Genomic DNA, 12,451 nt, shown 5'->3' on the forward strand with positions numbered 1-12,451 from the left:
AGTCATATGTTAAACCACAAAATACAGCAAGCAGAATTTAATAATGAAACTCGCTCACCTTAACAGTTCCCCATGGAAAAGACAGCAAGATGACAAAGGCCTGTACTTTATAAAGGACACTGTCACATGGGGAATGATAAAGCTCACTATTGATAGAAATGCTTTTGTGAACTTAAAAACAATGAAGATAATTAAGCAAACAAACAAACAAAAAACTAGTCCTACACTATTTGCCACCCAATCACGACAGAGAAACAGCTTCTGTTTGTTTTATCCCATCTATTTTCATTTTTCAAACTAAATGAAATGCAAAACAAAAAACAAACATAAAACAAATCCAGAGAGCAAAAATAGTGAGAAAAATAAATGAACGAAAAACATTTCCTTTCAACTTCAACAATCTAAATTGTTAATAGTAAAAATGGTAAGAAAACGATAAAATATACATTTATTTTTAACTTGACAGTGTCTCTATTAAATCCCTCGCTTTGAGGGTTTCAGCATTGTCTACGTAAGGGACATCATGTTCCATAATGATTCAAGAGTCTATTTTAAAAGAGGATAAAAAACTTCTTTTGATGCCATTCACTAGCCCTTGTTCCAGTGTATGCCTGGCAAGAACAGTAACTACAATGAAGACTCTTTCTTAGAAGGCATACAAAACTTTTCTATCCTTCTAAAATTAGCAGTAAATGAAGGGGGGGAAGGGGGGAGAGAAATTAAAAATAAAACCCCAAGATGGGGCTAGGGGAGGAGAGAGAGAGAGAGGCTACCGTCATTTTGCTAAACATTTTGTAATTAGTATTAATTTATTCTTAGCGTTAACTTCCTGAGGTTTATTTTGCTCTGTTGGTACAGAAAGAGGGGCAATCAATCACTTATTTGCTACCCCTCAAGACTCACAGTTAAACAAAGAACCACTCAGTGTAACCACAGATCTCATCATTAACCTGAAAACTAAAATCTAACAGCAGCAGCCAGATGATCACAGCATACATGGAAACCACAAGGAGGATAGGGAAGGGGAGAGTTATCCACACAACACTTTCCCTCCCCCCCCCAACAAAAACAAACATATATATATATATATATATATAAATAAAATATGCATTTATAATATATATATATATATATATATATATCTATAAAGTGCTTTTAGGATGGTTTTCATTATCAGTGTCTTTCGTGAGAAGCAGCCAATGAATACTTTACATTAACAGACAATGGGCGGTAAAATAAATCTTGAAGGGTAGATGGCAAAAATTAAATTAAAGGATAAAACAAAAACAACACTGAACAGGAAAGAAGAAAAGGTTAAAAATCAACGGTTAGGGCTAATCGTGTTTCTTCAGAAAGTATCTATGAAGAAATAAACCAAACACAACCAATGGAGAAAGGCTGAATTTAGCTTATTGCAAAATTTGATATTGCTGCTTTGTGGCCCTACCAGGTGCCGCTTACCTTCTTTCTGGCTGCCTGCAGCACTCTGTTGCTGTAACAAGCTCTGACTGTACAGTGTTGGCAATGCTGCGGCAGCATACTGCTGAATTCCTGAGTAGGCCTGGGTGAGGGCGTCCATTGTGCCTGTGGTGCCATTCGTCAAGCCTGTTGCGCCAAGTCCTCCGTTCAGGGCCGCCATACCTGAGAGCATTTGAGCAACTTTACAAAAAACCCAACAACAGAGAAAAGAAATTGCACTTGTTCATTAGTGCTTTCCAAAAGTAGTTGGCATTATACGACACCGACGACGGCATGCAAGTCAGCACGTCACCAAATGGAACTGAAAACATCAAAACACGACTTTGGTAAAGATCACTTCAGCGCAATGGTTTGATGACCAAATCGATTCACATGCAACCTGCTACTGGCAAGTACTGTAATACCATGCTTCTGAAATCCTGTTCTTCCACCTGCCCCAAGACACACCTATTTGACTACATGATATTGAGGGTCTCCAAAGGCTGTAGAGAGGAATCAACTTGGTCAGCGTCCTGATCAAGGATGGATACCTTGTGGGATTGGCAATGGGGCAGAGCGTTCACTAGGACACCTGGTTCAAATCTGGACTGGGTCATTGGCGACTGGTCATTACCACAATATGAATGAAGTTTGCCAATTAATTTTACATAGGCCACCAATCTCAGTTGCCAATATTCCACTACAATTGGTTCCCTTATGTACAACGCAGAACATGGAAAAGACAACTGAATAGGCTTGGAGACATGGCTATCCTCTCACTCCCGGTGTTTCCTGATCAGGGCTGGGGAGCACTGGCAGTGTGGGGTGTATAGCAGTGCTACAACCCAAGATATGCCTCTTCTATAGCTAAAGAGAAATCTTTGGTCTTTAGTACTGTCATTTCCTCACTTCTTATTGGCAGTAGAATCACTTTAAAAACACCATTCTGCACCCTGATAAATAGCATATTAACCGGGATGACTGCCAGGGACAAAATTCAGGGCAAAGACTCTAAGCTTCGGATAAGTGGCACACCCAATCCATTTAAATGGCCTGGTCTGCAATGGGAGTTTTATATCTGTGAATTGATGCTGGACAGTAAAACCTTCTTGTGGTGCAGCCTTCTCTGTTGCTCCTTTTTCCTATTACGGATGTTAAACGAGTCTCATGTACGTCCAAGTACCTCAGTGAAAAGTTTTAATACTTTTTTTTTTCAGCAATTCATGGAATAAAAGTGAATTTTCTCCCTACATTTAGATATGGGCCCTTCAATACTGGAAAGGGCAGCAGATTGGAACAACTTTAGAGAAGAGCAGTAAAACGATGAAAAGAACTAAGGGCTTGATTTTCAGGAGACTCGTATCTTCAGCTGAAGTCAACGTGTGTGTGGGGACTCAGCAAAATTGACTAATGAACTTGTGTGCCTAAGTTGAGGGAACTTTAACGGGCCTGATTTTCAGAGACCGATGAGCACCTGCCCTCTGAAAATCAGACCCTCCTTTAATCACTAGTTACAGTTGAAAACGTAGGCTTTGATGCATAGATAGTAACTTGGCAAAATGATGGCTAAGGCGGGGACAGGGGATATGTTAAATACCAAAGGCTGCAAATACTAAGGAAGGGAGAGAGGAATTATTTGGAGAAAGGTGATGAAGTGAATCTGAGCACAATTTACAGTGACTGTCATGAAAAAATTAACCATTAAATCTATTATACTGTGCCACAGTCCAAGCGAAGTGGCAGAAACTCTATCACATGAGTGATTTTAAGATGGCAGTAGAAAGTAGACTGTAGGGAGCAATTCTGCATTGACATAGAGGATGAAGAGGGTGACCTAATGGTTCTTTTCCATCTCTAATGTATCTGATCTAGCACAGTGTATTCCTGCAAGCTTCTGATAGTCAAGACAATTGCTCAAGTGTCACCTTTTTGTTTTCCACTAGGGTCTGTGCTAATTAAGAGGATTCTACTGTATAAATTATACCCTTTGATATGAATATAATTTGTGTAACTATCACTTGGCTGAGATGTGATATTCCGCAGCCTTGGCTTAAAAAAAAAAATGTCTTGTCCTCGGAAGGTCTAGAATTCGGAGGGCAGCACTGGGAGGAAAGGACACTGATGTGGTTGACACCAACACCACCACATCACAAAAAACTCAAGAGTCAAGCCTGGTTTGGAGCACAAAAAAGCCAGATTTTTTTTTGTAAGTGTGCTGAATAAGAGAAACCAATACACCTATGCTACCTGTTTTGCATCCAAGAGGAAGAGCTGTTGAAAACAAGGATTCGGCACAGTAACTGTGATAAAATAATGGGTTTGGTGTTGAAACCTAACTGCACCCCACCAAGAGGTCAGAATATTGTTTTCTGTCATTGCTTGTGCATGTGTGTGGTTTTGCAACATTGGTTGAAGTAAATGACCCTGATAAACCACTTCTTGCCTCCGACACTTTATTGTACGGTGTTGAGATAACTTGATGATAGAGAAACTATTCAGATTACATGTTATCTTCCAGGAGTCACCAGCCCATTAGCTAAACATTTTCTGTGTTACCAAACTTTGCTCTTGGCAAGTCCTTTTCATGTGAACCTACAGCCTCTACTACCAGGCTATTTCAAATAATTAAAACAGAAAGCCCTGTCTGACAGCATTGCTACTGGGAAGGGCACTGCTACCATCATTGCAATAGACATGGCTAAATCTATTTCCACCTTGAGCAAAACAGATCTGTAGAAAGGCCACTGATCCTTGATATTATTTAGTGTGCTCTTCCATTATTTTGATGTAATTTCCTAGCACCTAAAAGCAGTGGCATTAGTTAAGCAGAACATAGACGGGCACAGTGTAAACTTTTCCATGTAGCTCTACTAATGCACCTCCACTTGTTCTGCACGCCGTAAAATAATTATTTTATCCCGGGTTTTCTCATGAGCTGCTTTCAGCTGTCTTGAATTGTCTAAAGTGATGAATAAAAGTCATAGATGATAATACTTAGCAGTTCCATTGCCCTCTGTCAAAGAATCTTAAAGAGCTTTACAAACATTATTAAGTTAAAGTTTCTCTATGCCCTTGTGTGGTACATCCGTGTCATTATCCCTGTTTTACAGATGGGGAACAGAGACAGAAAGGATAAATGACTTTACCCAGGACCACATAAAAAGTCTGTGTCAGAGCCAGCAGTAGTATTCAGTTCGCCTGACCTCACAGTCTTCTTTCTTAATCACAAGACCATCTTTTCTCCCCTCCTTGTATTAGTGATTTCATTATTACACATCAGATTTCTTTTCATTAATAACATTATTTGAATTTACTTCTCCAGTGGCAAGAGACTAACACATTATCCCACTGTGCCAACCAGTCTCCTTGAACCGGCTTTTTAGTTATCCAAAGTTTGTGGGTCTTCCTAGTTGCTGAATCTTCCTGTTCCCAGAAGAGAAGCTTCACTGAAAGAAAGTCACTGAGGGACAGTTGCTACCTAGTCCTTCCTGTAGGATAGCCACTCACCATTGGCCACTTTAGATTCCACTTCTCAAACCTGTTTCCTTTCAGCTACTATAATCTCAACCATTTGCGTAAACAAATGATCAAATCTGCATTGCCTTCTGTGCCCTTTTCTAACTCATTCATGACTTGTACGTAGCTCCACTTGTGTTTTAGAAAGCTCTTGTTAGTTCCACATGCATGTATCACTGGTTTCCAGCTTTTATGGGCTCTTATACCAGTTCACATGACTACAGTGATTCTGTACCCCATTAAACCACCCGTCATCTAGCCCTGCCATGAGACGCTGAGGGTTCCAAACCAAATTTTCATGACCACACGCTCCATGACAGGTTAGAGTGTAAACAACTGAATGGGAGATGGTTAGTGGTAGCATACCTGGGCCCAGAAGGAGCACATTATTCATACAGATACAGCCTCTAGTTACAGCTTCAAAAGGGAAACTACCATTAGTGCCATAAGTACAAGAGGCTGATAATCAGTGTCATGTTATTTCTCAAGAAGGAAAGAGGTGTCACTAACATCACAGCATAGAAGGAAGCAGTGCCCTCTCCGAGTCTCGCTGCAAAACATTTCTTTCACATGTATTTAAAAATACGCACACACGCACACTACATGTGCACACATTCTCCACGCCATCTGCAGAAACATTCACAAATAAGGGGATTTTGGACTAAATCCACAGTGATACAGGTCCACATAAGTCAAATTTGGTCCTTGGTTGCAATACACATCAATAATATTTCAGATGTCACATACCAGTGGGATTTGCATTCACATCATCTGAAAATACCTGTTAAGAAAATCTAAAGCCACCATCCATAACACAGCAAGACTTGCTAAATGGGTGCATGCTGTCAAGAGCTGAAACCACAGCTGTGGCTTATTCCAGTCAGGTGGCTCAATATAGTCAGTCTTGATGAAGGGATGTTGACTTTCCAAGTGTCCCAGTGTGCTTGGGTTCTTAGTACTTGCAAAAAGGGGTGGCATGCCACACTCTACCCTTGATGCTGCAATCTTATATGCCTCACATAACACAGCGTATTTACCAGGGGAAAGAATATTAACATTAGCACACAGTGATTCCTTAGAACATCGTTGATATGATTAATGAGACCAGATCTTTCATGAGTGCCATTTTCAGTGGCTTGGTTTGATAGAAACAAAAGCATGTTGCTTCAGAATCTAACACAGGGCATTTCTGGATTTGCTAACTGTTGCTAAACTGCCCTTGAACCATCTTTACTTTGAAGGTTTGTTATTTGGTTTTTCCAGCATCTGTGTCCTTGCCAGAAGCAAGATCTGTTCTACACAAGGCCCCATGCAAACTCTCACGATTTCATGGACATCAATTAACCCACTCCACCCCCAGCTCCCAACAATGACAACCAGAGATCACATAACAAAATGACTGGATGAGCAGCCAGATAACATTGACAAAAAGGACATCATGCAGAGCATCAGAGTGAGCAAGTTATACTGAGGAGGACATCCATTCCTACGGGTACATTATGATGGCTAATGAACTAGAGACTGGTGGTGACCAAATAGATTCCTTGCACTATAGAGAGAGATGCAAGGAACAGCTAAAAAAAGCTAGGCAGGAAAGGGAAGATAAAGCCAGATGAATCTCCTCCAATGCAGGCAAAAGGGAAGTCATTGTAACATTGAAACAGAACAGAAGAGATCATTGTTCTGCGGTAGAAGCTTGACTGTGATTGGTTACTGTGGTTGATAATGAGGATGAAGGTTCTGATTAATGACTGACACCATCCTTTTAGCTGGAAATGTCAGTACTTATTTTACACCACATGAGAGAAATTTACATGCTACTACAGATGACTGAGCCATCCTCACATACTTGCAAATTAAAAACCAAGAAATTGGTTTTAATTTTTAAGCAAATATGTAGCTCCCAGATCAATATGGCAATTGCCACGTACCCCAGCCCAGCCTTTCCTACCTGTTACTTTATAAAGGAGATGTCCTATTCTGTCTCTATAACTAGTAGAAAAGGTGCAGCAAAAGGATGTTTCTGAATAATCTAAATTTCTGAATCATATCTTGTGCTGAGGTGCTGTACCTGTTTTTACCGGTTTATGTTTTTGGTTTCTGAAATCAAAAGGAGTCTTTCATATAATCAAAACCGATCTCCAGAATCCATTCTATTTAGCACAGGTCCTAAAATTCTATATTCCTGCAAGAGAAGGAGTCTTTTTTTTCAGGAACGCAACAGAATCCACCTTGGAGGGCAAGACTAGTGAAACTTTAAGACTCCAGGACTGTCTATATGCCAAGAATGGAATTTGATCAACTTTAGCTGCTTTTTAATATATTTATTAAAAGCAATCTGTTTACAATTGATAGTTTTCCTATAGTGATTACTGGGGAAGGCTGTCCACCACAGCAATAAATACTCACTGTTTACGGTACCTGCTAGTGCATTAATATTATTCAATCCAACAGTAGCTCCAGCCAATCCTTGCAGAGTACCCAGAGAAGTCAAAGAATTCATGGCCGCACCAGCCGTGGAATTAGCAGTTGATGCAGCCACTAAAAGGGGAGAAAGCAGGGCAAGATTAATAAGTAAACAGAACTTTCAATTTATCAGTCACAAAACATCATGCACTGATTCTAATCTCAGTAACTGGACTCCTTTAAAAAATGTAAGGAATCAGACCAACACTGAAACCTTTCTCAATAAGTTCCTGTACTGGTTGCTGATGATGGAAAGAACTGCTGATTTTTTTAGCTGTATGGATTTGATAGTAAAATGTAAGTCATTTGGCTTTCTTTGCATCTCACGCATCTCTCACATTCTCAAAAGTTTATCATTAAAGCAGTAAGGGATGATCAGCCAGTTAGACAGTCGGAGATGCTGCCCCTTCTTAACATGGCCATTAAACAATCATATGGTACTCTTAGGAGCTTTGTATCTGGGGCGATTTGGTCTCATAAACATTTCCTGTCCGGGACACAAGCAAAACCTGAATTGTTCTGTCCTAAGTGAGATAATGTCATGGCATTGTATCGTTAAGGCACCATATAAATGGAATATAAGGCTCTGAAATATAAAATTTTAAAAAAAAAAACCCTAATGAAATACCAAATACAATTTCTTTTTTCTGTGGGCTTCCACTGTAGCATGTAATTATGTATTTCTGTGGCCCCAATCACCATAGTATCCATGCATCCTACAAATATGCAATGCATTGATCCCCTGTGACGGAGGGAAATATTATCATTGCCATTTCACAGAAGGTGAAGAACAGGAAGATTAAGGGACATATTCAAAGCTACACAGTGAGACCAGTGATTTCTCAGTTAACCGGGATCCCAGGTATGTAAAGACTTGTAGGCTGAAGTTAACACCACAAATGGTATCCAGAAGCAAATAAGGAGTCTGTACAACTGCTAAATGAATGGTGTAATCAGCTCCCTGCGGCTAACATTGTCAGGTGGGCAGCTCTATGTTGCACCAGCAATTCATTTTATGTACAGAAGCAGATATGAACCCCAAATCTTAAACTTAAAACTTCTCCTGTGCTAGAGATTCATGAGCTGATGGACTGCCAACACATCATTGTGAGTGAGGAAGGCAGTCTAAATCCTTCTCTTTCACGAGGTCCAAGGACCTTATTCTGGTGACTAATGTCAGATCCACACAACTCAAACACATGGTCCATGGTCCAAAATCTGGGGCTAAATTTAAGTGCATCTTCTTGGGTTCGAGCTTTGGTATTCTATCAAACAGTCAACACTGAGCAGGTTCCTCAGATTTTCCCTAGTTTGAATTTAGAGCTCAGATTATCCTAGTTTGACTGAATATTCGGGTGACTCAGAACTATTATAAAATGCTACTGAGAGCACTGAAGCATCCCAGAAATCAATGGTTTCATACTGCAATTATTTTACTGCTCAGCAGTGATTTGCACTGCAAACCTGATGGGAGGAGTTAGCGGTAAGACATGTCAGATACTCTTGAGGGTCTTCCCTATTTTGCTTACTGCTACTTCGAGGGGGAGGGGAATTAAAGATCTTACATGACATACAATATAATTTGATCATGGGATAAAGAAAGGGAAGGAGGATGGTCCAGTGGTCCAGGCAGTATCTTGGGATCTGGGAAACCCACATTCAGTTCCCTGTCCTGCTACAGACTTCTTGTGTGAGCCAGGGCTCTGTATCTGAGCTCCCCATCTGTAAAATGGAGGTTAGAGTACTTCTGGGCTTCAACGGGGTGTTGTGGGCCTAAATACACTAAAGATTGTGAGATGCTCAGATACTATGAGAATGGGGGCAGCATAAGCACCATAGGTAGGTAAAAAAAATGTCCTCGAAATGCCAGACACCGCCAGTAAATAAAAGATCATATTGCATTCAGAACACAAAAATGTAATAGAAGAAAAAGGTAAAATACCCTGGAAGTTTTATATATAGAAGCCTGTTATCTAAACTCCTATATCTCCCACCTGCAGCGTACACTGAAATCGGTCTCAAGCTAAGGATTACAGCAGCTTACCCTGTCTCTTCCCTCTTTTCCTTCAGTTGAAATGACCTTGCTTTAAAAATGTAGCGTATGGTGAATAAATAGAAAAAAAAAAATCACATGGCTTGTGGTAAAGTTAGAATGCCATTCATTTGGGAAACTGACATAACTCGCTAGCATCAGCCAACCTCCTGGGCCCAGCAGCTGCTTGTACTAATGTCAAAGGGAGCAAAACTCAGTGCCATCATAATGTGATTTTATATTTATTGCTTTTAGTTGTGCAGGTGACAAAAATCTATTGGCTACTTTATACATTGTTTTTTTCTGAAGCTCCCATGCCACCAAATAAAAAAAAAAACTTTGGATCGTTGCTGCTCTGAACGGAAAGGCTTCACAGCAGTGCTTGATAAGTAGTAGGTAGCTGTCGCCAGATTCTGGGAAAGCTTGATGTACTGACCCATGGCACTGTTAGGAAGGATTTTCTTTTTGCTGCCTTTCTACCAACATTTAGTCTAATTGTTAGAAAATCTGAAGTTTACAACATGTGCATAATGGTTTAGTCTTCCGGAATTGTACCGTATGGAGTCTTTTCTCCGTAGCAGTAAATTGATTATGCTTCACTTTATATGGGGAAATTTATCCCGATCTCCTTTAAAACCTATGCATTTGAGCCTCAATAAGCCATACGGGCAGCAGCAAGGAAGCTAGTTAGCTTCGAAGACACAGATAAATGGAACAAAGCAGCAGCTTGTGTTCTAGCCAGGTGAATATTGGGTAAATGTGAACTAATGATAGAAGAATAGGGCTCCCTTCAGACTATAACTGGATTTTTTCCCATTTTTTAAAGGACTGGATACATTTTATAATCATTTGTAACATGACAGAAAAGATTCTATTTGCTTAGAGGCATTTCTACAGCACTCATCACTGTAGTATCAGTCACTGGAAAGATTGGATGTCTTTTTCCAGAAGACATGAACTAGTTCAGTGTTTCTCAACCTTTTTGATACTGGGATTGGCTTGCTGCCTTCCTAAACTCTGCGAGGGAGATCTCAGGGACCGGCACCAGTCCACAGATGGATTGTTGAGAAACACGGCACTAGCTCATCCAGAAGTTATTCCGATCAGTGCAGGAATCATTGGGTGAAATTCAATGACCTGCTTTATGCCACAGAGACCAGACTAGATCAGCAGAACAGTGCCTTCTGACCTTAAAAATGATGAACATATGAAAAGCTATCCGAGTGCCAAGTTGAAAGATCCACTTGCACTTCTAAGACTAGGGGTTGTATTTGAATCCTTGGCCAAATTTTCTCCAATTCCCAATGTTCAAGTTGTCTGCTGCCCTCTCCCCCAGAGGAGCCTGCAGTTCTCCTCTACAGAGAGTTTGTAGACCACTTTGGGACCTCTTCAGAATTAAAGGTTCTATATGTGAAACATAAGAAGGTTAAGATGATTGTTCTCCCATTACAGACTCTGCTCTTTATTCCATACTGCACTGCCCCCCCATGCCAGGAACCACTTCTCTGATTCAGAATCTCATGCAACCACCTGTTCCCTGCCATTATCTCTCCTCCCTCATTCTTTTCAACGAATACCCGTGTGCCTACACCAAATGAATAAAATCAAAATGATCATGGAAGGATGGGGACAGGTCATCTTCCGGGGCGCAATCCAAACTAGTGAGGGATTGTGCCACCACCTGCCATAATGTTATTGACCAGCGAGTTATTAGTTTTCAAATGATACCTAACAAGGCTTTGGAGAAAGAGTATTCCAGTAGTGTATAGGGTGTGAATAGAGGCGTGCATTCCATCAAAGGGCGTGTCACCAAAAGGAGTAACCTCACGACCCGATTGTCCCTCCATTACCTGTTTTACCGTAACATATCGAATTTAAGGCTTGGAACCTTTTCCCTTGGAAATCAATGGGAGATTTGTCATCAACTTCAGCGAAAATAGGATCTAGACCTCAGACTGTATGCTCTTTGGGTCAAGGGCCATGTCTAATCTTTCAAGTGCAAAGCACCAGACGCACCTATAACTGTGTTCAAATAATAATGATGTCACAGATTTTAAGGCCAGAAGGAATCATTACGTTTGCATAATCTGCCCTTCTGTGTTAACACAGGCGACAGATTTCACCCAGCTGTTCCTGCAGCGAGCTCAGCAATTGGTGTTATCTCTTAGGGCTAGAATTGTTGAAGGAGCCTAAAGAAGCAAGCTCTCCAGCACCCCATGAGTTTCAATGGAATCTGGGCATTTAACTTTCTTAAGCTCCTGTGGAAATGCCAGCCTAGCAAAATGTCCACTCTTGATGTAAAGACTAAGGACCATATTCTCAGCTCGTGTAAACTGGTGTAGCTCCGCCAAGGTCAACGGAGCTGTGACAATTTACATAAGGCTGAGGCTCAGACCTCAGGGATGGTGAGGTCTGTAGCTACGCAAGTGAAGTCAATGATAAGGGTAATGTCACTTACAACCTGTTCTGAGAGCTGCCCAACCAGTCAGTGCTTTGGGCAAGGAGAGTACGGTGATATGGAGCACAGAAAGAATGAGAGTGTGGCATGAAAATGTACTGGGAATCTTGTGGTTAAGTTACTGGACTGGAAGTCAAAAGATCTAGGATCAATTCTCAGCTCTGCCACAGATGTGCTGTGTGACCCCAGGCAAGTCACCTGATCTCTGTCAGTTCCCCATCTGTAAAATGGGGATACTAATACTTCCCTTCTCCTACCTTTTATCTAGCTTGTCTCCTTAGACTGTAATATATTTGGGTTAGGGGCTCTTTTCCTACGTGCATTTAGACATAGAGCCTAAACAATGAGGCCATGCTCTTGACTGGGTCCTTAGGTATGACTGTAGTACAAACGATAAATTAGAACCCTATTCCTGAGTCTGACACAGATTCATCTGGCATGATCTTGCACAATTCACAGCCTCTTGTGCCCCAAGTTCCCCATCTACAAACTAGATCACGTTATCCACCTGAAAGTACTGC

General features: G+C 40.8%; 1 protein-coding gene across 9 annotated transcripts in view; it reads right to left on the reverse strand.

Annotated features, from left to right (window-relative positions):
• The window catches only part of CELF2 (CUGBP Elav-like family member 2), a 423,961-nt gene that overhangs the window by 14,773 nt on the left and 396,737 nt on the right, over positions 1–12,451 (reverse strand). For 3 of the 9 annotated variants that reach the window (XM_067534964.1, XM_067534960.1, XM_067534966.1), the window contains 2 exons: positions 7,396–7,515; positions 1,462–1,641 (listed from right to left, as the gene is read on the reverse strand). In XM_067534964.1, coding sequence (XP_067391065.1) covers positions 1,462–1,641; positions 7,396–7,515 — 300 coding nt within the window. Of the gene's footprint in view, positions 1–1,461; positions 1,660–7,383; positions 7,516–12,451 lie in introns of all 9 variants that reach the window. The other 6 variants (XM_067534962.1, XM_067534958.1, XM_067534965.1 and 3 more) reach the window with 2 other exon arrangements.

Source organism: Emydura macquarii, unplaced genomic scaffold (genome assembly GCF_026122565.2).
Source record: "Emydura macquarii macquarii isolate MOO-44397 ecotype Brisbane River unplaced genomic scaffold, CSIRO-AGI_Emac_v2 contig_3470, whole genome shotgun sequence".
Classification (NCBI taxonomy): domain Eukaryota; kingdom Metazoa; phylum Chordata; order Testudines; family Chelidae; genus Emydura; species Emydura macquarii.